At 40.9% G+C, this 27,629-nt stretch overlaps 1 protein-coding gene across 3 annotated transcripts in view; it reads left to right on the top strand.

The window, feature by feature from the left end:
• The window catches only part of fbxl17 (F-box and leucine-rich repeat protein 17), a 222,769-nt gene that overhangs the window by 66,001 nt on the left and 129,139 nt on the right, over window positions 1-27,629 (top strand). For all 3 annotated transcript variants that reach the window (XM_086314716.1, XM_086314718.1, XM_086314717.1), the window contains exons 7-8: window positions 8,886-8,993; window positions 19,186-19,316. In XM_086314716.1, the coding sequence (XP_086170842.1) occupies window positions 8,886-8,993; window positions 19,186-19,316 (239 nt within the window). The remainder of the gene's footprint in view (window positions 1-8,885; window positions 8,994-19,185; window positions 19,317-27,629) is intronic.

Raw genomic sequence — 27,629 nt, 5'->3', positions numbered from 1 at the left:
AACACCTCCTGCTCATGCATACTTACATATACACATACACAGTCTTGTGTTTAAAAAAAAACAAAAACAAACTAGAATGTGCCACTCTCGAGGGAACTGAGGGCTTAAGCCACCAAATAAATGACAGGTAATTTTCAGTTGAGAGTGGAGCATACAGGCGAGTGAGGCAATCAATCACTTTGGTGATCACCCATGCAGATTTCAGTTCTGTCTGGCATCATCAAGGCTGATGACATCGATAGACCAAGACGAGATTGCTTGACAAGTGTGTGAGAGAGTACTGTTCATATGGTAGGATAGGAGATTGATTTCCCAAAAAAATTAAAAAAAAAAGAAGCACAAAATGTTACCATTGTTCAGACATTGGTGTGATCACTGATAAGTAGGTAGCAGTTACTTTTTTGTGAAATATATGAGAAGGATAGGCCAAGTTTTTTATGGATTTTCTTTCCCCCAAGTGTGTCTGAGATGGCCACAGCTGGAGCAAAGTGGATCTATTGATCCTGGGAGTTTCATTTTTCAAACATAGTCATCTTTCAGAGCCGCCTTCGATTTTTGAAAAATATACAGTGCGCTTTGAGATAATTTTATGGCCTTTTTGTCACAGTATACAGTGGAGAGATGTGAGGAATTTAAAGGTAGGTGGTAGTTTGTGGAAGACGGGTGGCTCTACTTCTCAGACGGGCTGGAGCTATTTACTTTGCTTGACCGCATGTTCAAACAGGGGCTGTGGGTCATAACTTTATATTAATTTGGTATTAATTAGTAATTCCATCAGATGAATTCTATGTAAAATGCTTCCCAGACACATCTTCAAATCGCTTGTTTTGTTCCATCAATAGTCCAAAACCCCAAAATATTATATTGGCTGTTGGCAAACCATAGGCATCAATCATTAGAATTGTTTCAAAACAGCTGTCTGCTGATGAATTTATGACATATTAATCCAGCACCACTTTCAAGATGAATTTCACTATGTCAGCAGGATCCCCAGTGGATGATTTTAATTAGAAAAGATGAGATTCGATACATTTTAGCTCTTTTTTTCAAATTTCCACCATCTATCAAACACATTTTGACTTGTAACTAACAGTTATTTGCATTAAAAGTTAATCATTTTGTTTACAAAATGTCAAAGAAGTAAAATGACATTGAACCCGAGGCAGCCTTTCCAAATTGATCATTCTGTCAGGCCAGCAGTTCACAACCCCAAAGAAAAGGAGAGAAAGGCTTATAAATGTTTGCCTTTTCCCCTTGAAACCATTGATATAGATAAAATATTGATAAGCAAAAATGACTGCAGATTAATTTTCTGTCACTCTGCTAATCGTTTCACTTTTAGGAAGAATATTGTTTAAAAACTCTGCATTACACACACTGCAAAAGAAAAGGCCTAGCAAAGCTTTTACTTAAGAAGGACTTTCACTAAATTACACTTGGTTGGTTAATCTCTGCACGCCCTCTATTAGCTCTGTGTTTTTATCTATTTATTTGTTTTTATGAGTTAATAATTTGAGTTTGTGACCTTTTGCTTTCTTTGCTTTACCCTCTGGTCCTCTGTCCGTGCTCTTCTTTCTCCTACAATTTTCAGGTCAAAGTAATAAGCCGGAAAGAGGCTGCGAAAGGCGAAAAAACGATTATGAGAGCAACGAAAAGAGCATCACTTGTGTTGGTTGCTTACACTATAACCTCAGAGAAACGGAAAGAGAGAGCGAGAGAGTCAGATGCTATTAGATTATACAAACAAAAAGCTTACTGCCCACAGTGTCTCATCGTGGGTAGTCAAGTGGTCAGGGAGCGGTTATGTCATCACTGACAGTTGATGCCCCGTGTTGCCCAGCAGCAGGCCATGGAAACACCGCACACACGAACAACCCCGCTGGTCTTTAAAGGTCTGCTTGTTGTGTGGACTTGACAACAACACACATACCAACACAAACAAGCCTGTCCTTCTGTTGTGACCCGCTTTGACTTCCACGCCAGGACTCTTCTGCAGGGGATGAGTGGGCGTCAAAGATCGGCCTGTCCTGTCTTAAGTGCAAGTGTAAATGGGAACGACTTGTCTCCTAAAGTTCAACATCAGAGTTGTGTGTCGCCGAGGGGCTTTTATCATGTCGTCCTTTTTGAAAGTTTAACACTGAGTGCTTTAATCGTGGACGTAGCACAATTATTTTATGATGCTAATACAGTGAGTCTTTCTTATGGAACTTTACGCTTCATTAAATAAAAATTATCTGTTGAGAATGTTATTTCATTTGCTTTGAAGTCTTGATCGAAGCAGAAGAACCTTTCATATTTCAGAGGATTTCCTGCAATTGCCAAAGAAGTCACTTCTTATGCAAAGCTGCTGGATAGGCATGAAGATGGATTGTTAATAGAATGTGTTGCAGTGTGTTCAGTAATCATTATTAATCTCTGTGTCGGCGGATTCTTTCTCGGCTCGGCCCAGTGTTCATAAAGCTCGGTTAATTAGACTGATTGATTAGATGGTGATGATTCAGAGCTCTCATCACAGCTCCTCATCCCGTCAGCTCTCTAATAAGATCAGATTGCGCTCATATTCACGTATTCCCCTGTGCACGCACCCACACACACCCACGAGCTTGTTTAGCCTGTCATGCCACCTCCCCGTCTTTCTCATCTTCGCGACTGGCTGTCTGTCACATACATATTCAGACAGGATTTACAGGCATGAAAGAAGCAGCCAGGCTTGCCAAAGCTATACACTGAAGACCAGAAGCTACATTATGTTAACATGAAAAGATTGCAAATCTCTCATTCGCCCTTATTCGCCTCTCCCCTTTCTTCTCCCTTGTCTCTCACTGCTATCCATCCTGTTTTCCAGTCTCATCATGTCTCATAAATATGACTTGTCTCCCTGTTTAGCCAAGAAAAACATTGCAATGGATAGCGGGAGTTTAGGAACCTCACATCTGTCTAGACTGTACTGTGTTCTTGACCTACGTGTGCGCTCCATGCGTCTTTTTGTGGACCTTTGTGATTACTTTCATGTCTGTATGGAAAACAGCATACACACAAATGTATTCGCAAACTTAAATGTGAATCAGCTTTGCTAAAGCTTTAGCAGCAGATCAATATTCATGCACAGCTCCAAGCGAACCGCCCTGCACTTAGTGCACAGTGCCTGCTCATCAGCACAGTAAAGAGACTCTCCCTAGCTGTAGTAAAAGTTTATGACTTTCCGTGTTGCTTTTGTCTCCAGGCAGCGGATATTACAGAGGATGATAAGTATTCATTTAGATTTTTGCCAGATCACCAGTCCTTCGTGTCAATACAGCCCATCTGAGCTCTTTAAAAAAGAGACAAAGTTTGGTGTGTGTACATGTGTGCGCATCTAAATGTGTGTGTGTTCCAATGCTGTGATGAACCCAGTGCAATATCACCCCTAAGAGAGTATTTATGGAGAAAATGATTACCTTGGAAAAAAACAGAACTTTGATGAAAATTGTCCCACTTCAATTTGTACCTGGAAGGCTTGCAGTTGGTGTCCTTGTTTATGGGTAATATTGGAAACCTGTAAAACTCAACAGTACCAGATGCTTTCATAAAGAAATCACAATCATCAGTGGGTTTTTGTAGTGAGCCTGAGCTTCTTTTTCCTGGAAAATGGTAGCGCATGAAAAACTCGGACTGCAGCTTTGACGAAATTTTGCATGGGTATGTTTTTTTTTAAATAGAAGGCCATATTAAACAAAGTATTGACCTGCTAGGCCCTGGAGTGAGTATTAGGCTGCGCTGTCATAAATCTTCTGAGAGGTAAGACTACTCTCTAAACCTGATCGTCCATAGCTTTTTAAGCTCCCTTTGAATCCCACCTTCACACTAAGCAAAAGTAGATACTCAGTACCTTAATCTTCCCTTATATCTCCTTTTTCTTGCAAAATCGATTCAAATTTAATTCCATGGTCCACTCAGTTGTCTAGCCACCATCGCAGTTTCACTGTGTCTACACAGAAAGCAGAGCATGAGCAGCATGTTTAGCAGAAAAGCAGCAGTGAGCTCTCTGTCTGTGTATTTTCACAGTAGGCGTTTAGATGTTGAGTGTAGGTTATCTGTGTTTTGGAAGTGCGCACAGCCCAATGCACAGTGACAGGTGGATGGGAGGTCACGCTTCACACCGACTGGCTCCAGTAAGTAATTAACCTACTGTATATAACAAAAAAAGGATGTAGCCACCATTGGACACACATTGGCGTCCTGTTTTTGAAGCCTTTAGCATTGTAGTCTATACGATCTTGTTTTTTCCAAAGCTAGAAGTAACCATATGTGGAAAAAGGGGTTAAACGCTAAGCTGTCTGCTGGCAGTAACAGCCAAAGTGCAAACGTACTCTGTGTAAGGGCATCAAACAAACAGATATCGGGTAATTTGTGCCAGTAACCTACCAAATAGCTACTAGCAACTGTGAAAGACACTGAAAGTGACCACAGCCCAGATAATGGGAACTTTAAGGCTCAATGCAACTCACATGGGTGAGTTCACTTCCTGTATAGTTGTCATGAAGCGAAGAAATTGTTAGTAGACCAAATCCAGTTTTTTTTTAGACCAGGCTGTAAAAGTGTTTATTGCTACTGAAAGAACATCAGGATTGACTCTCTTTTGGAACCAACCTCAAACAGGCCACTGGAGGGACTGCAGTTTTTAGCACCTTCCCATTAGCCTTTTTTATCACCCTGTTAGGTTGCTTGATTTTGAGGGGGGGAAATTAGTTTTTCCAAGAAACTCTGTTTCCTCATGTGTATGCGTTGGATGAATAACAGTCTCTCTCGGTGATTGAACTGGCTTTATCTGGCTTTATCTATGTGTGTGTTTCTGAAATATGTCTGTAAGAAAGCAAGAACTTGTGGAAAGATGTATTCACGATGTGTTGTTTTTGTTGGTAAAGAATGAATCGTTTTAACGGGAGATGAAAATGAACAAAATCTGGAAAGAAAACAATCTTTCTGATCTTTCGGTTTCCATCTCTTAACCTGACGTTTGATGGAGGCAAACAAGTTGTATGATTGACCGTATTGACAAGCTTAAATAGCCTCATTGGATGAGAAGTGGCCCTTGGGTGCTGCCACAGCGTTTTGAAAAGAACAGGCGGCCAGACAAAAAACCACACATTCATGTACAGCACTACCCCTTTTTGCTACCACAGCACTCTTAACAATTACCTTCCCGCTCTTTAACACACACATGCACGCACACGCACACACACAAAGGCTATCTTTATGACTGCAGCATTTCCACCATTCCAGCTCGCTGTGTTTTTCTGCTTTCCTTACCTCCTTCACCCAGAGACCATTAAACTAGATCCCTTCTAAAAGGCTTTAAGGTCTCTCTTGGCTAGCCACTACTTCTCCAAAGCTCTGCCATGACTTTTTTCATGTTTTTAAATCAAAGTCCATGAAAAGTTGAGGGGGAGGAGTGGGAAGCAAAGAGAAATTTGGGATGGGTTTTTGTGTTTGTGGGTTGGAGACAAATCTTAGTTATAAACCCATATGGTGTTACTCACATTTACACAGGGACGCACACATACACGGGCTTAATCTGATACGGTACATGGCCTCCTGGCCTGTTCTGCTCTGGTGGGATTTAAGTTTTTTTCCTTCCCTGTCTCCCTTCTCACCTGCTGAGAGTTACTTTAGATTTGTAACCTGCTCTCTTGTGCGTCCATACGCGTGCGCACACACTTGACTGCACCCACACAGTCCTGCAACACAAACAGCCGTATGAAAGACAGTCTGGAGGTGGCGTCTGCTATGACTCCTTGACTCCCTTACAGAAGGTTCTGATTTAGGGATCGAGGTGGTGTGCGGCTTTTTGATTTTGCTGGTAGTCAACCTGAAAATGTTTTCCTTGATGGTTTTTTGGCAGAGGCCATGTTGGGAGAGCTGTGGCCAGCTCACTTCTCCTACCAGCTGCTCAGATTAGGCTGGTCCAGCTGGAGTTTTTTAAGTTTCATACTCAAAAGACAACTCTGGTTTACTCTTCTCCATATCTCTACCTGGCCCTGCAGATCCGGATCCATATGCATCAGTGTCTCCAAGTGGGATAGCTGACTCACCTTCACTTAATCTTTCCTGACTGAGTGGGGAAGGAAAGTGTGGTGGGTTCAACCTGAGGCACTTTTAAGGTGCATCCAGTTATTGATTGTGCTGAAAAACCACACTCTGTGCAAAGCTCAAAAAGTACTACAGCTTGTATATACAGCAATGTCCAGGAAGAACACTTGTTCTGTTTTGTAGGATTTAAATATTACACTGGAAAAAGGAATTCCTTCAAAAGCTGCACCGAACCTCATATACTGCCCTCCTTAGCACTCCTTTTTTGATGATTCAATCTATTTACTCTAAACAGGGCGTAATGTTTAAGGCTTCTTAAGAAGGTGACTGTGTAGGTTCTAAATTACCCAAGTCATACAAGTGTTAGGCGTTTGAAACGAAGGCAGGAATGGGACTTCTTTTTTTGGGATTGTGAAGATGTTTCACGTCTTATTCAAGAGGTTTTTTTCAGGTCTAAAACAACTGGGATTTAACCCCTAGTGGTTTCGCTCTCTTGGAGGCAATTCCGTTTGTCGACTCATTATTGATTATGTGAGTAGTCAGATGAGCCAAGGTGTGTGTGGTTGATCCTTGTGAAAGGAAATTCCCTCCGTAAAGGGATGTGGACTAGAGCTCTTCACACGTCAAACTGTTGTCAAAATGAGCTGAACGTTATGGATTTGTGTTGGCAATATACATATATTGTTTTTAGGTTTTGTTTTGGGGTTTTTTGCCTCAGGTGTTGACACAAGTTTGTGTCATTGATATCACAATATGACTTTATAGCGGATTATAGCAGTAATACAGAGGAAGATTCTGATTCTGATATCCTTGCGTTCTGTAGTGTAGAAAATCCTCCTGTCGACGTGCAACATTAAATATAGATATAACTCTGCATGCAGGTTGATCAATAAGAATGTAATCTACAGCCACACTAGCAGGTCTGTGAGAATATTTGTCATTTTCAGAATGTTTTGCTATGTGCAAAAATAGAAAGTTCAAATGGTTAATATTACCTTTGCAGGTATTCGATTCAAAGTACAGGACAAATTTCAGCTTGATACGCGCACTACATTTTAAAAAAAGTTTGCTGTTTATTCCGCAAACTATTTCTGAGTCCTGATTTAAAACCTAATCAAAGTAGAGACAACTACCACCCACAGAGCACAGTTAAATATGGTAAAAAGTGTAATTTTCAAACGCCAGCTTTTGTTTTTACCTGGTAAAATTAGATGCTCAGAGGTCTGCTCCTGGATCATCTTTTTAGTTGCTGGATTATAACCTTAAAAGCTATTCTTACATTTTCAGTCACACTTCTTTAGGAACTATTTTACACTTTAAAGGCACTTTAGCTCCATACTGATAAGGTGAAAGACAAAGCTTTTAGCTTCATACGAGGTGTTTTGCCCAGATAACTTGACTTGGTGAAAGATAAATGGACACCTTGTTCTTTCTTTTTGTGATTTCTTTACCCCCTTGAGTTTTCCATCTTACTCTACCTCGACTCAGTAACCTTTAAAGCAGCCTTGTGAGGGGGAGCGGGGCAGGGAAGAAGAAAGAGATAGAGCGGTGTAAGGGTTTGAATGTAGGACAGCATCAAGGAAATGAGGAGTCTACAAGTATATAGAATGATCAGTAAAGAATTACAAATAAGTAGTTTGATCAGCCTCAGACGTGACACTATGGGAATAGGTTGCTAGTATTAGATGTCTGATCACAGTTCTACACTGACAAGAGGTTTGGCCATAGAGGACATGCAGTACTGTGCAGGAGTACAGTGAAAACTGTGGAAAAATCTTACTGACTGATGATGCTGCAGTGAAGTAGTTTGCAGTAGTCTTCTATGTGTCCCTTTGAGTATTCTTAAACTATCCTGCCTTTCAGTGTTTTTTAGGCATAAGTGCTTCTTCCAGACTTCTAGTAATTTAGAATAAAAATATGGAGCTGTTTATTTCCTTTGAAACATATCAGATATATTTTAGTCTCAGTGCGCTGAATCTGATAAGGAAATGTTGGTGTCTGGATGCATCCATTCCTATTTTATGGGCTTTTTGACCATATTCCGATTTACTTTTCCTGACTTGCTTTTGGGGAATCTCAAAAGTAAATATGGATGATTTTGACAGAGACGCCTAGAAAGCATGATTATTTCTCTCTAATGTTCTTTGTTGTTTGTTTGCTTTGTTTTCTCAGTTAATCAGTGCTGTCAGTTCTCTCTCCTTTTTCTCCTCTTATTTTGTCTTTGTGATTGATGAAGAATTTGAGGAAGCGCCGAGGAAGCCGACAGAGAGGACAAACAATCTTCCACATATTGTTGCGGTGTTGAGTGTAGTGAAGGAGGTGAAGGTGCTATAAATGCCCATATTGATGACTACAGTGGAAGCTGGTGGAAATGTTCTGCTTCCCTATTGATCTAAGATCCATTATGAGCGGTTAGTAGACAGCTGGGTGAATGATGGGGAACGGTCTATCCATCATAAGTCGATGCCCACAGTGCTTGGCACACACTTTTGACTTCTTTTTTCCTTTTCTCCCCTCTGATTCTCCTTTTCTCTTCTGTTGATCAACACAAAGCCTGTTGGAATAAGAGAGCAGACATTTTGGCTCAAATCTGACAGCACCAGTCTGTACACGCTACTGTTGAAAGGCACTCTTAATAGATTTTTTTATTCGTTATTTATTTATTAAGCTGGCAAGGTCATCTTTAACAGCAATCTGCACAAGACAGAAAAATGGGAATCCTGATGTTTTTCACTCTGATTTTAACATGTTGACTCTCAAAGTCTGAATGAATGAAACATGTTGAATGAATCCTTCTCTGCTCTTCTGTTTTCCAGGTCACTGATCAGTCTGTGCGGGCAGTAGCAGAACATTGTCCCGAGCTGCAGTTTGTCGGCTTCATGGGATGCCCCGTGACCTCTCAGGGAGTCATCCATCTGACTGCGGTGAGTATGACAGCTATTCTTTACTTGCATTGCTGTAGTTTACCTTGAGTCCTCAGTGAAGGCCCAATCTTCTGAGCTCCATCAGTGTGTTTACTTACAGTAAAGTAAAAGTGCATCCCGTTGAGCCACTTTAAAGAAGACTAATTTCTCTTTTTCACAGTAATTACTTGTAGCAGTAAATGTCACCACAAGTTCTGGCGTGACCAACATTTTTGTCTAATCCTGTTACTACAGGTCAGCTCTGTGCATTGCCACAGGCCATGCATTGTCACCAGGGGGGAAGTTTAACTTTTGGAGAGTAAACTCTGTATGCCGGTGTGTATTTTATCTCAGACTTAGTTTTGAAGTTATTTCTCGTTAACTTTTAAATCTCATGAAAGCCTAATGAGATGAATCCTAATAATACACTGCTGTTCTGACTACACCCTGCTGTTTGGATATTACCATGCTAATGAGCAGGGCTCCGTGCTTAAAGGCGTTCCATGCCATATAAACATGGACACACATGCACCCACACACGGTGATTGCCTGAATTGAATTCACCAGAAAAACACTGCACCTTATTTTTCCTCTCATTTATTTCTTTTCCCCCAGCCTAACACCCACATAGGACGTTTGTGCACCCACGTGCAGATGTGCATGTCATGTCCACGTCCACGCATGCTCGTGTAATACAATTCCATTTGCGTTCGATGTACTCCGGTGTACACTTGAGTGTGCGCGTACCTCTGTGGACCTGTGTGCTCCCATTCCTCCTCAAATGCAATTACAGTTGTGTTAATAGGACTGAGGCACCCGATGCCACGCTGCATTATTAGATTAAACAGCAGATTAATTTGTGCTCATGCTTTTGGCCCCCTATCATCTCTGCAGCCTCTGCTGACCTTGGCCATGGTGTTGTAGACAGACAGTAATGAAGCCAGCCAGTCATAACAGCATTAGCATACATGGAGGTGGACGCGTACATACACCTCCGCCCTCACGCACGCACACAGTCTAGCACACCTCATTATTATTTATTACAGTATTAACCAAGGTGAAGTTTTAGGAGTTCAGGTGAACAAGTTCATAATTCTGATAATGTTTATATATATTTTTTTTGAAAGATGCAGATTTGTCACACAAGGCGAGGCTAAAAGTCCTGGAAGGACAAAAACAAAAACCAGATTCATAGTAGCTTGTTTTGATCGTGTGGTCGCCCAGTCGACATCAACTGCACATGTTAAAATTTCACAGACACTTTTGGCTTAAAATTGTCTGGTAGTTGTGTTATTGGCAGTGGTTCGCAACTCTACTGGTAAACGTACAGTACCTCCGGAGAAGCTATGGAGTGGACTTTGTGGTAAAACTTTTGTTTACTTTTGTCTTCGAAGTACAAAAAAACGCTTTCAGCCTCATCACGTCTCTCATTATGCGATGTAACCCACGTACACACACAAAAAAATATATAAATAAAGAATATGTTGCATTATTGTAACAATAACAGCAAAATAGTTTAACCAAACCCCACTCTTTAATTGATAAGAAACTTTATGCTGTAATTGAGCTATATGAGACTGAAGAAGACTCGGATGGAGTGAGGAAATGTTTCTCCCACTGAATCAATTTTCTGGGATTTATGCTTGATGTTAATGTAAAAAAACCAAACAGCTTGGTCAGTATGTTATTACTAAATGATTCCAAGCGCTCAAATTCGAACTATACCGTAACTATATTTGATTGAGAGCGCTTCTTCATTCCTTATTCAAAATGTAATGGCGCTCGTTCTTGTTGCTCACAATTAAATCAAAAATAACTCGCTTTTTCTCGAAGGGAGTTGCTATTTAAGCGCTGGAATGATCTTAAATTCTGAAATATGGCAGGCTGGAAATGTTTCAGAGATAACATTTTATTCATTTGGTTTGATTCATCTCTTTCTGTTTCTTTTCTCGTAGCCTCCGTTTTGCTGTCTCTTCCTCTCTCCATCCCTCTATAATCTCTGACAGTAATTATCTCATTTAGCAGTTGATTCCTCCTCTCATTGATTCCCACTCGGTCCCAGCCACTGTCGACTGAAAATCATATTCTCTCTTTTAGAATCGTTGCATTTCTGATGACTCCGTGGACCTGCATGCCATTCCAGGACTGTAGCGCTGCTCTCTTGTTCGATTATTGCGCACTCCCTCCCACTTTCTTCCTCCCTCGATCGCTCTCTCTTTCTCTCCCTCTTGCTGATAATCTTCCTATCCTCCTCACTTGCTACTCAGCTATGTGCAGGAAAAAAAAGAAAGAAAAGAAATCCATTACTTTTATTAACTTCTCTCTTATGACACACTCATTTCAGATTGATAGCCTTTTTATACCGACATTTCAGAAATTAATGTATGAGAAAATCAATTGAAATCATATTTTCTAAATCAAGTGAGCCGATGGTAGAAATAGGCCACCCGCGGCGATAAGTTCGATGCAGATGGTCTGTAGAGTAACTGTAAAGCTGTAGCATTTACGCTCCTCTGATGGTTTTGCCGTGTTTCAGTATCACAGGAGCTGTGCTGATCCGCGCTGATGTGCAACACAACTCGATATTTGTAGCGAGGCGCTGTTTGATAAATCATCATCTTGTTAATAACTAAAAGGCAAAATCAAGATCTCTGCTGGCTGTGAGCGTAGAGCTTTCTAATGGAAAAACAAGTAACACTTTTCCTTTCTGGCTGTAAATTAAACATTATATGCTGTTTCAAACGTGAGAACAAAAACTGATGATTTTAAGAGTAAACGTGTGTCTAATGTGGCTTAGTGTTTTACTGTGCCAGGGATATACTGTAAAAATGTCTTTACGGCTGCTTTTAGATTAAAGCTCAAAGTTGGCTCGAAGCTCTTGACATTAATAAAAGTTTTATTGATGAGGCTTGTCACATCCCAAGGCTGTATAATGGATACAAAACATCTTGGGGTGGAGGCTTTGTGGGTGTCCCCAAGCTTTCAGCGATTCGGCGCTCTCCCTCTCGGCAGCTAATTTGAGAACTTTATGTATATGCGTTCGTCTGTGTAGATCTGCTTGGAATTAATCATTTTCCTAATTCGGTTTCAGAGGGTTTAGTGAAGTCTGCGAGAAGCTGCAGAGGTGGAAGCACAATAGGTTTAGTGTGTGCGTCTGTGGTTGTAGGTGTAAAAGGGTGGAAGGTTCGCTCTGCAGATGCGATTGTGTGTCTGTGCGTATCGTTGAGAAGATAGATTTGCGTGTATCTGAGATGGGGATGCATGCTGTGTTTTCTGTGCTGTCTCTTTTCCTCTCTGGCAGTCTCTGATGCACTTTGCTGTTACCTGCACCAGCAGAGTCATTATAAAACTCTTTAAACAGTGCCGTTACCTGTTTATGTCTCTTTCTCTCTCCAATCTCTATCTGGCTTTAGTCTTTGTCATTCAGTATGTATCTCTTTGTCTTTTACTCATGCGGTATGTGTTTTTGTCTTTCTCGCTCACACACACGCACGCACACACACACACACACGCACGCACGCGCGCACACACACACACACACACACACACACACACACACACACACACACACACACACACACACACACACCCTCTGTCTCTCCATCTTCCTGTCAAGTGGTGCTCTTTTCTTCTGGTAGTGATTAAGTCCAAGGTCGGCTCTATCAGAGAGCCAGTGTTTGAGAGCAGCTCTGGGTGCCAGAGAGCCTTCATTCCCCGGGCCTTAGATGTCCCACTGATGGCTTCCCTTTGCTTGTCATGCCTACTCACAATGCTCCTCCTCATACATCAGCCTATCGCTGCCCTAAGACACCGTGGGCCTCAAAATGCCTTTGTGTGTGTGTGTGTTTGTGTGAAAGTTCCTGCCCAAGGCAGAGGGAGATGAGGCCAAACACATAACAAATGGAGAGACTGTTGAAGAATGTGTCAGATATGAAAAGGGGTATATTTGGAGACTGTAATAACTATGTGTTGTCTTCCTCTGATGTGCAGAACTTGGATGTTTCTGGTCTTAATTTGGGGCCTTGTAGATTAATTCAGCCGTGCTGCTCCAGTGGTTTTTGTTGTTCTTCCTGAGAAAAAGTTAGGACCTTTGAGGAATGCTCTCTAAATTTGACAGAATTGGACCGTGGGTAATACCTCATTCTCTCTGTGTGTTTATGAGCAAATAAAACAGTCTGGTTTATGACAGGGAAGCTATTTAATTTCATAACCAGCATCATATGTTCTATCCATCGTGGTGGCTCAGTGGAGTGGTTTGCACTCGCTACATCTTGACTTCAAATTTGGCTTACAGCATGTGAATGAATGAAAAAAGAAAGAGTGGGAGAAAGAAGTAAGTAATTATTGATTTCTTTTAATTAAATTTTTTCTGTTAGTTCCCACAAGCAGAATATTAAAAAAAAATCACAAAGGTTAAGATACAAGTCTTCACCCACTGCCACCTGGGAGCCCTCCACTCCGCCGCTCTCACCCCACATCGAAAAAAGTGGTGTCTGCCGGCCTCTTATCGCCCCCGCCCCCCTCACTGGAGCACAGAAAATACATAATCAGAGTGCCCTGTGTCAAACTGATAACCCCCAACACAAACCAAGAAGTAAGTGTGTTTGTGTTCACATTTATGTGTACATATGTGCGCGTCACTGTGTACTCGCACATCTGTGTTGTGTCTCAGGGGTGGTAGAGAGGATAAAGGGGAAAGAAGCAGCAGAGGGGATTTGGATGGAAAAAAGGTAATAGGGTTGTGGGGGTCGCAGAATGAGTCGAAAAATTGTAATAATAATTTTCTTGACTGCTGTATGGAGGAGATTGGGGGATTTATGAATATAATGAGGAGAGAAGAGCCTAAGGATGATGTGCGTCTCTTGCAAGAGTAATTGAAGAATAATTCATTTGGCTGTAAGACTTTTAACTCAGAGACAGACAGAGATAGAGAGGTTTTTGACCTCTGGAGGGAGGGATATCATGTCTCATTATTGGCCTAACTAGTGTCACTGTGCCGTGACTGCCAACCAGTGCTGTCACTTCGGTTTGTGCGTGCGTGCATGCGCGCGTGTCTATATGGCCATTTGGCAGGAAAAACCAACCGTCTCTATCTCCTTGAGCTTTTTCCTCACCACTGAGTTTGTTATCAAGACCAACACATGCAGGATTAGTGACTGAAAGGGAGAAACAGAAAGTGAAAAGGGGGGTAGGAGAGGGAAAAGAAGTGATAGACAGTAGATTGGCACGCGACAGATAAAGAGCAGAGTTAACCACACACACACACACACACACACACACACACACACACACACACACACACACACACACACACACACACACACACACACAGGGATCAGCTCACTGGTCCATGGCTGATGCAGACAATGTATTTGTGATATCAGATCCATGGCCTGTACCATTTTTCTTTTTTGTTGCCTCAGTCCTTTTTCAAATATTCATATCATTCTGTCTGCTCAGGTCTGTATGCTATTAAATGCGTGTGTGTGTCTTTCAGAGTGTGTGTCTGGGAGATTGGGGGGGCTGGGCCATGATTTAGGCTTACCGCAGAGGGATTGTCTCGACACAGCTTTCTTCTGTCTGACTGAACTGTCTGGGATGTTCCGATATGGAGGAAAAAAAGCCGACAAAGACGGCGCGTGCATGCATGAGTGCGCACTCGTATTCACCTAGCGACACCGCTGCCATTCGTCCCACCTTTTTGCCCCTGCTTCAGCCTGTCTCGCACAGTCCCAAACACATGCGGACAGCCGAGCAGACACCTCAGCAACACCTTGTGACTTTGACTTCTTGCTCAGGACTTTGAATACACTTGAAAGTGACTGGCTAAACTTTGTCTAGGCGATTTCGACTCGTCTCTATTCATGTTTGGCGGTCTTGGAATTTAAATGCTGATAGTTTTACTTAAAAAAACAAAAACAAAGAAAACAGTTCTTGCAAGCATGGGCTGTTTTTTCTTTGGTACATTGAGACCTGTTTTAACTGACCAAATTCACATAGTAAATCTTGATGTGGTTAAAAATTTACTACAGTAATGAAACAGCAGCAGCTCATATTTTCCAAATCGAACATGTTCGGTATTTATGACTAAAACAATGCTCACTCTGTCTGTGCTTTTTAAATGTCATCCCACTTCATGTCAACTGGGATACTGAGGTTGATGGACAACTACAGCCATGAACTCATGCTGTTTTTGTGCCAGCACTCAAACCATGACATCATATCCTCTGTACGGGGTCTACCAGGCCTCAACTTCCTGCTTGGCATCGTCAGCCTTGTGTAAATATATGTAGTAATGGCACAGGTAGTTATAGCTCCGTAGTCTGGCACGAAACCCCCCCCCCCCCAATTTAACGTGATATTTTGTATTTGACCTCCGACTGAGGCTTTTCATTTTCTTTTCTTTCTTTTTTTGGGACAAAAGCTTCTAATTAGAGCAGGCAAAAGCCAAACGGCTTGTAGCGTGGCGATCTCAACTAGTCATGTGGAGTGAATTAAACAACCTCTTTTTATAAAAACATGTTGCTGCACCTTCGTCTCAGACCAGAACAGCTTTCAGCTTTTGCCATTTGTCTTTGCTTTTCTTTTTCTTTTTGGATGGATGAGTTTGAGCAATACATGAATTGATTTGGCGCCGGAATCTCATTAAATTGAGATTCACATCCTTTGTTGTGATTTTCAGATTTGTCACATTTTACGTTTTCAGTGTTGTTTCTGCTTTGTAGGAAATAATGAAATTGAAGTTTGATTTTTACGACTTTAGAAAAATATATTCATTGGTATTGAAGTTTAAAATATCTCGTCGTTTCCAATATGTATTTAACTACTTATGATTACAGTAATTCTTTCATAACTATATCTTTAATATTGCTGTAGATATAAATAATTATATTGTAACGTTTGTCGTGCAGTTATTTATCGGTGAAATAAGTATTCAGACAGTGATTAACAGACAGAGAAAAATGGGAAATTCTTGTATTATAAGGGCAGAAATGACAAAAGAAAACAGTCTATAGAAAATAAAGTAAAATAAAGCACCTAAACTGGCTCAATAAAATAGAAAAAGAAATCTCAGTAAGTGAAATAACTGAGATTCATAGCAGAAGGGCGATACAATACAGTGATATTACAATACTGTATTGTAATATAATATAATATATTGTATTTGTTTAAGCAAAAGTCCATAAAGGTTTGCAAAAATAATTCTTAAATAGGCAAAAATAAAACTGTTCATTATACATGATTGGAGCGTGTTATAGCATTCAGTTATGGGAGCAGTATTATTTAAGTATCATGCCAACAATACACTGTAGTGCTCTAATGGTTTCATATATTTTTTAATTGGGCTCCCTAATCTATGCCAATACAATGTTTTTGATACATTTGTAAAAACTCACTCTGAACCTTTAAATGAAAACAGTTGAGTCTAAAGTAAATTAGATGGAAGTAAAATTTATTCAATGTGAGCTATAAGTTCTTCGAAATTGTAGTTTATTACAGTGTTTCATATGACTCTCCTTAGATGCTTTGCACCACTGAATTCTGTCCATGTAAACATGGGTTCATATATTATTCCTATAATTGCTGTGCACATAAATTCCTGCACCATGCATGTGTTTGCGGGGCGGGAGCGACACGCTGGCCTCAGAGCAGCTGGATTTTGTAGGTTTTCCCTGTTTTTTTATGAACGGCATGAATAATTATCCAGGTGTTGCTGCCAACTCAGAGGAGACGAGTCAGACTCTGCCTAGTTACAGACCTCAGCCAACGAGGAGAAAAACCTGCCGAAACACTCACCAAATCCCTGCTCTGTATTCTCTTGCTCTGCGCCTCTCTCTCTGTCTCTCACTAGTTTTCTCTCTGTGTGTTTTTCTCTGTTTCGGTCTCTTTTGCCCCGGTGTGAGTTTGAAACTTGTTTTCTTTCTCATCTCGCTCTATAACTCGCATGCTTTCTCCTTGCCCTTTTTCTCCATTTATTTATTTGTTCTCCCTTTTTTTTTGATTCACACAAATACTTGGGTGTAAAACAAGCTATAATATGAGAGGAAGTTATTAAATACGCTGGGAGTATTAAAGCCTTTCACGTCTAAATCAGATTATATCTATCAGCAGTGCAGAAGCAAACACTCGCACTGTAGCCTTGTTTTTTTTTTTTGTGAGACTTTTTATTTAATGGATGTTTTTCTTTTGGCAGATGTCTGCTAAAGTGTGGAATTTATTCTCACGCTTGGATAAACAAAGTCTCAACCGTGACTCTGTCTCTTCCTTCTCAGGAAGATTTCTGCTAAGTTTTTAGTATTTCTGCAACCTAGCTACACACTCAGCCAATCAAAACTCACACTGGTTGGCCTGATTTCTCATTGGTTGTCCACATCAATGAAACTGTTTCTATTGGTCGTAGTAAAAAAAATTACATTTAGCAGACATAAGCAGTTTTGAAGATTTGGAGAACAAATACTGCTTTTGATGCTGGGGCTTTTAAAATTTACTTCAAGCTTATTAGTCATACATACTGAATGCAAATAGCTGTCTGTGTGTGAGTAAAAGCGTCTGCTGTGGATGGTAATGATTTTGTGTGAGTGTGTGTCTGTTGTGGTGAATATTTGGGGTGTTGGTCACTTAGCCCTACATCAAGGTTCGAAGTATGCTGAGCAGATTTGTGTTCCCACATGAGTAAACCAAGTAGAGACACACAGACAAGACAGATGGACATACGCACGCGAACACACACTGGCACGCACGCCCCGATCAGCGCCATCCTGAATGAATAATTTAGCCCTTCGATCCAACGCCGGCCACAGGGGCACATGACAGTTTTTGTGTAAATGTGGGTTTGTGTGTTTCTGTGTGCTGTCTTTGTGAACATCTATGATAAACCACATAGTTTGGGGTTTTCCCCCTTTCATTACTTACTGTTGTTTATCATGTCAGTTCAGCTGTCCCTGATGGTTACTGCCACATTCTTGACCTACCTTTGCACACACAAGCCGTCTAATGTTTATTTCATTTGTATATCTAAGCATATTTTCATAGGTGAGGATATGATGGGGGGAAAAAAAATCGTTTCATGTTTATTTCATGCCTAAGCAGATCTTTTTATCACAAGAGGTGTGGATCCAATTTTCTCTGAGAAGTGACAGAAAAGCCAGAGGCTACAGAAGAACAGAGAAACGGAGCGGTTCGACAGAAGTAAAGGTTTTGAAAGCCTCCTTTATTACTTTCAGCGCTGCGCAGCATCCTTAGCGTGTTTGTTTGCACTCAGTGTGCACGTCTGATTCTCGGTATGTGGGGAAAGGGGAGAGCGTTTACATGTGTGCTTACTTCACGCAGCGAGCCGTGGTTATCCATTCCCCCCATGTGACTTCATGCTGGTAGGTATATGTCATGCCTATGGAGCCGACAATAGGGCTCACTGATCTTAACGGCAAGTGTAAGCTTGTTTTCTCTTTAGCCTCGGCCGTGACATTTACCTCTACGCCTCCCTGGCGGCTGGTTGGAACATCATACCTCTGTTATCTTGCATCCCCGATGTGTGCATGAGTTTGAGTGTGTACATGTGCACCTGTGCCTTAAACACATTTGGGTATGTATGAGAGAAAGTACACCTGGAAAAGCCTTTGGTAATTTCAACGTGCAGGCACGCTTGTTGAATAGTATTTCAATTTGGGTTTGTAAGAGGGTGTGAGGAAGTAAAGATTTTGCTTGGAGGATTAATCTAAACCCCCTCTTATAAGGTATTCAGATCGGAAAGTGGGATTATTGAAAGTCGGAGAGATAAAAGGAAGAAGGAAAGTGAATGCTCATATTGGCTCAAAACCCCCTCACACCAGGCATACGGCACAGAATTGTAAACAGTAACCACAAGCAATTTCATAGCATTTATCTGCCTGGTTAGATTTTGTTTTGTGTTCCTGCTGGGTGTTTTTTCCCAGTTTTTCCTTTTCTTTTTTTTTTGGATTACGTGGCAAAATACAAGTTTACTCAGTATATAGAGATACAACTTCTTCATTTCTTTGGAATATAACAAAACCGTGTATGTAATTTAGCACAGCTTGCATATCGCACATGCTTTTCTTTAGGAATTTCTTTCTGACTTTTTGGAAGTTGGATTGAAATATTTTGCTCTTTGTCTGCTCTGATCAGCTCCCCGTCTGCTTTGTTCAGCATCATTTTTCCAAACCCTGAAAACGGTTTTGTGTGTTGCCTCTTGCAGCTGCGTAACTTGAGCGTCCTGGATCTGCGACACATCTCGGAGCTCAACAACGAGACGGTGATGGAAGTGGTGAGGAAATGTCGCAACCTCAGCTCTCTCAACCTTTGCCTGAACTGGAGCATCAACGACAGGTATGTCTTTAATGTGCTTTCTGAGTCAGCATGGACCATCTCGGTGCATGCTGACGGCCAAGTTTGCAACACAAACTTTGGGTGGGGAAAAAATAGGAGCAGAAATTTTGTTGCAGTTAATGAGTTCAAAAATGGATTTATTATCCAAAAGTGGTGTCAAACGTCCAATTTGTGCCAATACTCACATAAAAAGTCCAACAAAAAAGGTTCAGTTGCTCTGCCCCCTCCCACTAAATTATTTGACTAATGGCTTATTAGGGCCTTTAAAAAAATGATTTAAAAAATGCGGTCTTTTTATGGGGATTTGGCTTTTTGTCATAAAAGGAAAGTAAATGTCATGTCTGGAATCATAAGAAAAATTGCGATTACGCATTTGATAAGCAGTAAATTTGGAGGGTTTTATTGACTTATTAATTTTATGAGATCACTTTTTCCTTTTTCTTGTGCATTCATTCAGTTATGTGTGCATACTTGTACAACTATGCACACATAGGAAATGAATGACTTGCGAATTAAAAACAAGTTAAAAGAGCAACAAAAACTTTTCCTTTTTTATTTCTTGCTATTTCCTGCTCTCATCCTTTTCTTTCCCCATTTCTTTTTTTTCCCCACTCAAATGTGAGACAGGGCTTGTACTGTATGTGACAACGAGAGTAAACCATCTCCTTTTTTATTTATTAGCTTGTGTTTTATTCATACGTTTCTATTTTAATCTATTGATCTACAAGGGTTCTCTGCAGACTGTACTCCCACTCTGTCTTAGGAGTGTGAGCACAATATTGAATGCACCACGATGCGTAGCAACAATGGAGGCTGGCGAGCATGCGTGCGCATGTGTGTGTATGTGCACGTGTGAAATCGCTCTTGAATTATTGAGTTTACAGCAGACGTGTGGTAGGAAAGTTATGGTAATACTTAGCTACCTTCATCGATTGAAAATCGTGGAATTTGGTGGGATCCTTATAGGAGCGCATTGTGCTACCAACTTTTTTTCCTTTTCAAACGCACATTTGTGCACACAGAGGTTCAGCCTCAAGCGATTCAAAACTGCAATGATTGCATATTGATATTTACTGCATTGGTCCAGAGGCTGAAGGACTGAAGGTGTGTGTGTGTGTGTGTGTGTGTGTGTGTGTGTGTGTGTGTGTGTGTGCTTGACTGGATTTGTCTGAATCACCTGTGGGAATATTGGAATTTAAAATGGTGTGTGTGTGTGTGTGTGTGTGTGTGTGTGTGTGTGTGTGTGTGTGTGTGTGTGTGCGTGCTTGACCGGATTTGTCTGAATCACCTGTGGGAATATTGGAATTTAAAATGGTGTGTGTGTGCGTGTGTTTGGCAGTCTGTGTGGGAGATAAAACTAGGTTGTTCTGTATGTGTGTGTGGCAGCATACAGTAGGTGTGCTGTTGACTTATGAATGAAGCAGAGATGGTGGGGAGTGACAGGCTGAGGTGGGCCATTAGTGGCGTAGGAATCCTACATGCTTGCTGCCTTGACGCTGCTCTGCTTCCTCACCTCTTATTCCCTTTGCTGTTTTATGCATGAGTCTTTACGAATCTCGTGATGTAGCTGAGTGTTAGAAGAGAAGTAAGTAAGTGAGTAAAATGTTGTGAGCCATTTTCAGGCAGAATTAAGAATCTTGCTGCTTTGCTTTGATTAAGAATTTTTTTTTAAAAAAATGCCTAAATTTCTGCTCAGCAACAGATTTTCCTTTTTTATATATTACCAAAGCCTTAATATTCAAATGTGACAGAAATTTTATTTCCTGTGTTGTGACTAAAATTAGCGCTGTGACTCAATAAGAACTTTAATCAGTAACTAGAGTATGAATTAGATAGCAGGTAGATAGATGGACAAGATGGACACACACTCTCAGCAAACAAGCCTGGCAGGAAATCAGAGACTAGACTGTGGCTTTATGATATCTTACAGCTGCAGACAGACTGCCAGTCCCAAGGTCATCAGGCCATCTGGGTTACTGCTGTTGGAGAAGCCAATACATACTTCCACACACAGGTTTCTGACTTGTTGTCACAGTGAAGACCAAACTGTCTTAACCCTCTCTGACGTAAGTGCTCCGAGGGTACAGCTAGGTCAGCTTGTGCCTGTGTGTGTGGTTCAAACTGATGACAGTGTGCTGTGCACAGGTAAACAGGCAGAGGAAATGACCCCTTATTTCCAGGCTCAATTTGCCCCCAACAAGAGGCCATTGGGGAGATGGAGCTCAGTAGGAGGTAAAACACTCCAGTCTTTTCCCCCCCCCCTTTTCTTCTCCTCCTCGTTTCCTCTTTTTCTTGTTTTTCGTCTTAAGAAATATAAAAAAAATATATGAAAAAACCCCCGTGTCATCTTGCTTCCACCATTGTCCTCAATAATAGCGGAAAAACTGCCTCCCCGTGTACAAAGGCGAGATATGATGACCAAATATAGACTTCCCATCGTCACAGTCCGATGGGCAGATTGCGACAGTGGGACGCCTATTTTTTGGTCACTGTCATTTCTTGGGGAGAGAGGATGTGATGTTCTGCAGGTGGGCAGTGTTGGCCCTATTACTGGTATTTCTCTGTATCCTCTTCCAGCGATGATAGGAGAACAAAGTGGGATTGTGTTTTTCAAATGTCACAGCGTTTGAAAATGGGGAGCGAGTCATGATCAAAGCCGAATGGCAGAGCAAATGGCAGCGCTCACTTTTTAGATCCAAGTTGAGAACAGTGTCAAAGTTAAACGGTTTTTCTTTATTCTCTGGTGCTTGGTGCGTGGTGAATTTGTGATTTTTTTTTATTTTTTTTGTTACCACTGTGTGTTGTTGTTTGTGTCTGTGTGCGGAGATTCTTTTTTATCTGAAATCTTTCTTTCCTGCTGTCGTGATTTTTATAGTATAGTGTTTTTGTGTTTGTAAATATGGCTTTTATCATAGTGCAGTTTTTCTGCTAAGGCATGATGACATGAAAGATGAGATTAAAAAAGATCTACATGATGTCACGCTTTAGGACTTTCTGTGTGTGTGCGAGTGGCAGTGTGTTGTAGTGACGTTTGTGGTACAGAGTTTTCAGTGGTTCTGGTAACAAAAAAAAGTAGAGTCATCCAGTGTTCAGCTAACATTAACTGGACACAAGGCCTGTGTTGACATTCAGATTTATGTGCAACCCCGGCTGTGTCCGTCTGCTTTTGTGTGTGCATGTGAGCAAGCTCTGGTCAGCTGGCCTGTAGTCTTTGCTGAAAGCAGATGCGTGGAGTAAGTGAGTCATTTATTTTATGAGATCTGTATTGTTGGAAGTTGGGCATTTCCCAAAAGCCTGGGCGTTCTTTCCCTCCGTTTCTTTCCCTTTATTCATCTCAGTCTTTCTGCCAGCTTCATTTAAACAGGGGAATCAATATTCATCCATTCCTTCTTCGCTTTGTTACTCGAGGCCAACATTCTCAGCACATCTCCGTCACTTCTGAGCATCACAAATCACGGCCCAAATTGGCTGTTCTACATTATTTTTTACCCTCTTTCGCAGAAATCAAACTAGATAAGAGACGACTGGGGGCCCTCTCTGACTTTCAGGAGCCTGTAAAGCAGGAAGTAATTGGAAACCCATTCTCCCAGAAACACGCCTCTTTTAAAACTTTTTAGGGTTTGGGGGTGTTTGCACTGAAGCCCCATTTCAAATAGCCTTCGTCGCAGCCACCTGGCAGTGATCACAAATGAGTTAAACCCTCCCCAATCCAGATGATGACATGATACATCAGTGTGATCAATGATGTGTTAAATGGAAATTGCTGCTATGCTTTGCTTGGTCACAGTGAAGGAAATGAGGGCCTGTGCTAGTTGAAGTTCTCCAAGTTTCATTTAAGGATGCTGTAAAAGGCCAGTGTGGGAATACATGGAAAAAACATCTACCTGAAGATGTAGCATATAACGAGAACAGGGATTTAACCTAGTAGGCTGGACAATGAAGCCTGCATGGAAGTGCGAAGTTCTCCAGTGGCTGCTTGAGGCTTACTCCAAAAGTATGGCTTCCAAATCCCTAAAGATGCGTTAAAATATGTTAAAATGCTCGACATCAACCAGAAAACCAATATTTCTTCAGTCTGGTACATAAAAGGATTGTAAAAAAGGATGTATTTATCTGTTCTTGATTTGATTTTGATATTATCAATGATAATAATAATAAAAATACGCGTTCAGAAATCAGTGTGAAATGTGATGGTGTTGATGGTGATCTCTGTGTTTTAAATACAGTCTATGATCAGTGCTCTATAATGTTTACATTCAGCTTAAGTTACTTATTAACAAAAGGAGGCAAGCCTGCACTTATAGAGGCGGTAGTTGAGAATAAAAATAATGATAAAATACCACAATTGTAAATAAAGTCATAGTGGAGCGTTGTGTTTGGCCACTATCTGTTTGTTTCTGTTGAGCACTGTTCAACCCTATTTTTAGAAAGTGGGAATGATGGTTAAATACTTGTCTTGATTTATGATACTTCTTTTGGCATACATATACATACACATAGCTGTTGCAAGTAGAAGAAAAGGTCTTTTTTTTTAATTAAAAATGTTTTGTAAGTCATGATTTTCTTTTTGCTCAATAACAGTGATTTCAATTTTATTTATTTGCTAACTTGTATGTTAGGTATATTGACTACACAGCAACCCTAATTTGGATGAGTGGCAGAAAATGGAAGGATAGATTCATGTATGGAGAACAGGCTGTTGAGAAGTTTTGGAAGAAATCCCCTGATTTCATCTTACTCCAACTTATCTTACCTGTTACTGAAATCGGCCATAAAGAAATCAGGAAGCTGTGGAAAAGCTCTAAAAATCCTAAAACAAGAGGCGATTTGAAGTGTCTGGATCAACTGGATCGTGCATAGGTTTCCTCTACCTTTGGAAGCTTCTTAAATGCCAAGGAAAATGTCAGCAGAGCCCAAACCAACGACTGACAGACATTTGTCCTTGTCTTGTTTTTCCACCACCTGTCTCTCCAGATTTGAGGAGAGGTGCTGAAGGGCCTTCAGTGTCCTTGCCGCTTCTCTCATTCTGCGTCTGTATTTTTACGCATGTAAAACAAGAAACCTTCTTTCCTTTGTTGTTATCATTTTTTTCGTCAGTCTAGAACTCAGGGGCAGACTCTCCGCTGTATTTGCATGATTTGTAAATTAAAAAGCCAGGCCCTTTTTTTTATTTGCTTGGACCTGCCATGTTGAAGCAGATTGGCTGTCAGTGGAGATCAGAGTCCTGCTTAGCAGAGTGAATACACAAGGAGAGCTAGTATTGCCCTGTTGTCAGACATGATGGGAAGAAAAGGTGCGGGTAAAACCAACGAGCTGTAATGGAGACAGAGGGATTAGGCACGGCAGAAGCACTTGTACGCATGTAGCATATTTTCATTTCTCTCTCACTTATGCCTTTCATCTCAAATTCTTACTCTCTTTGCTCTGTCTCTTTTTCACACTTCAGCTCCCCTTCAGTTGTCTTTTTGTGTTTCTTCTTCTGTCTTTTTCCTTCTCTCTCGCTCTCTCTCTTTCTGTCATGTGCACAAATACCGAGGCGATTATTTCTGGCAGGTTGGGTGTGAAAGTGCGCTATGATAAACATGCTGCCGTGGTTATTAATTTTGAGTAATGGCAGTGTCAAACTCCAATGCCTTGATAAGTATCGGAGATGGAGAAACATTTGTGGCGCGGCGCAGAGACACAATGAAGGCAAGCAGCTGGAGCTTATAGACTACAGCAGCATGAGAGCCGCTGTTGTATTCAGGCACAGATCCGAGATTAACAGCTTCCTGCACCTCTCTGCATACGTTCTGAAAAGTCAGACCTTTGACTGACTAAAATATATACTGTAAAATTAGTTAAATATATTCTAGCGCTTGCGTCTGATCTTCCTAGCGGATGATGCCAGGTCCTCCTGCTACTCCAGGCTCTTTGGTGCAATTGAAATGAAGTTATTTCTGGATGCCATGAGATTTAATTGGCGATACGCCACTAGACAGCTGCTGAATGTTAGGGTCCTTGAGTAATCTTTGACTTTTATCATGCTTTTAAATAAAGTAACCTTGATTGGACTTTGCACAGGTCACAGTGGCGAGTAACATGTTGCTGAAAAGTGAGAACCACATCACTGTTTCTCAACTACTAAGAACACAACAAAACATGCTCAGTGTTGCTACAGTCAGACATTGAAAACAGTGTTTGCTGACCGAGGCACGAACTTAAACCGTTTAGTTAGTCTTTGAAATGCTTGCTTGGAAGGTGGTGACCTTGTCTGCGACCACTTGTGGTCAGTTGCTCTCTTCAGAACAGTTTTGGCGGATTAAGATGGCAACAAAATGAGTCGGCCTGCTGTCAGTTTGTGGTTTAATCGGGTCAAGTTGGTACTTACGTACTATCTGTTTGTGATAATATAGTCATTAACTTTAATAAATTAGCAAAAATGGCCAGTCCATTGCCATCTACATATACAGAAAATCACGTTAAATACTCATTTGAAACATTTATTCCTCCACAAATAGTAACATAGTTGCTACAGGACGGCAGTTTGACTTCAAAGTGACACAGGTGTCCCGCAGCTTTGCTTTTATATACGAATATAACCAGAACACAACCAGTTAAGAGCCATTTAAGTCGAATCCCCAATTGTAAAGAAGCACGTCACAGGTTGACTCACACAGGTTAATTGCAATCTAATGACAGTCATTTATTTGCAAAGCACTGCCAATTTGTCTTAGAGCGATTGCAATCAGTCTAAGTTTGCAATGGTTTGGAGACAGTTTGCCACCTACCGGGCAACCTGTGCAGTCACCTAGCGCTCAAAACTAGACAAGCATAATAAATGCATAATAAATCAGTATCAAACACTTTGTTAACTTATGAGTTAAGTCATGCAATTCTGACATTTTAGCCATGATGTAAGACAATCTTTCAAGGTCCAAAAATTCTTGGGGCTTTGTAAGCTCATTAGATGTTAAGTACCGCATTTGAGTGCCGGGTTATAGTGTTGCATTAAATTCTAAACAGCAATTTATGTTGGCAGCGTTTAATTTACCTTCCATCCAAATGTAATCATTACATGGGGAAACCCTGCATCACACAGCTGTTCAACCACATTAGACACAGTCCTCGAAGTGCTATTATCTCACAAAATGAGTCACAAGCCCGACACAGAAATCCAGCTAAAATCCATGCTAACCAAATTGCTGATCCATGACAATAACATTTTTGGTTCCATTTTGACCAGTACCTTTCACCAGTAATTAAATTTTTTGTTAACGTATAGGCTTTTTTTTGATTAATGTAACCTCTTACCAGTCTGGGAAATAAGAGGAAAGGACAATAGAACACAAAATATCAATTTCATTCAATACCTAATTTTGCGCTGATGTAAAATGTATGTAGATTGAGCGTCTTCCAACAGATGGTTGCCTTGTAGTGATCTTTGCTCATTTGATTTTCTCTCTGATCTTATTTTGTCTTGTTTGCAATGTTGATCTAATTTTTATGCCTTTATCCAGCTCCCTAGTTCTTATGATTTATGTGGGTTTTTTGAAATTCCCATATTATTTCCATGCTGAAGGTTAAATTTCTGTTTTCATATGTGGGATCAGTTCATGTTTGGAATATGTAATCTCATAAAATGATAAATCGAAACAGGGTTTTCTTATGGTTTTTCACACTGAATGAATTTCAGGCAGTTTGTTTGAATGGGATTTTTTTTACAGTACTTTTCTCGCTTGCTCCAACTCACTTATTTATTTATTTCTGTGGAATTGTTATTCCATCTTCAAAACAGTGCCTCCCCACATGCCTGTCTGGTTTTTTTTTTTGCATATGCATGGAAACTTTGGTCTGTGCCCAGACCATTGTGGCAGTTTCTGTATGCATATTTGTAGATGCCTCCCTGTGAATGAGTGCTTAACCACTTTTGGCCTTAGGGCTCACTGTCTGACTCTGCAGCAGACAGCATCTCTGTTTCTCCTCCGCAGAGAGCTGTGTGTGTTCATTCAGCTGCTGGATGTGTGGGTCATGTAAAAGTGACTTGAGTCACTCACAATCAGTGCATCGGCCGCGCAAGTACGTAACGTAATCGCACAGAAATGTTCTTATGAAGTGCTCCGCTGGCTGGGAAACAAAACGGTTGGTAACACTTCCACCGTGGAAATGCGTGGCCATCAGCACTTTATGGGGTCTCACTGAAGGAGATGACATACTCGGTTAGAACAGGGGCACGGTGATGCAAATGAAAGGTAGTGGTGCTGAAGTGAGTCTGAAAAAGTTCACGCAGAAATAGAAAGTTCATACTGTGTATAATTCCGTTTTTTTGGCAAG

Source organism: Aulonocara sp. 'chitande type north' Nkhata Bay, linkage group LG12, assembly GCF_057382095.1.
Source record: "Aulonocara sp. 'chitande type north' Nkhata Bay isolate Kocher_YH1m ecotype deep benthic linkage group LG12, A_spYH_male_GT1.1, whole genome shotgun sequence".
Classification (NCBI taxonomy): domain Eukaryota; kingdom Metazoa; phylum Chordata; class Actinopteri; order Cichliformes; family Cichlidae; genus Aulonocara; species Aulonocara sp. 'chitande type north' Nkhata Bay.
Note: the sequence above shows the minus strand (reverse complement) of the source record. Positions and strands in the feature narration are given on the sequence as shown.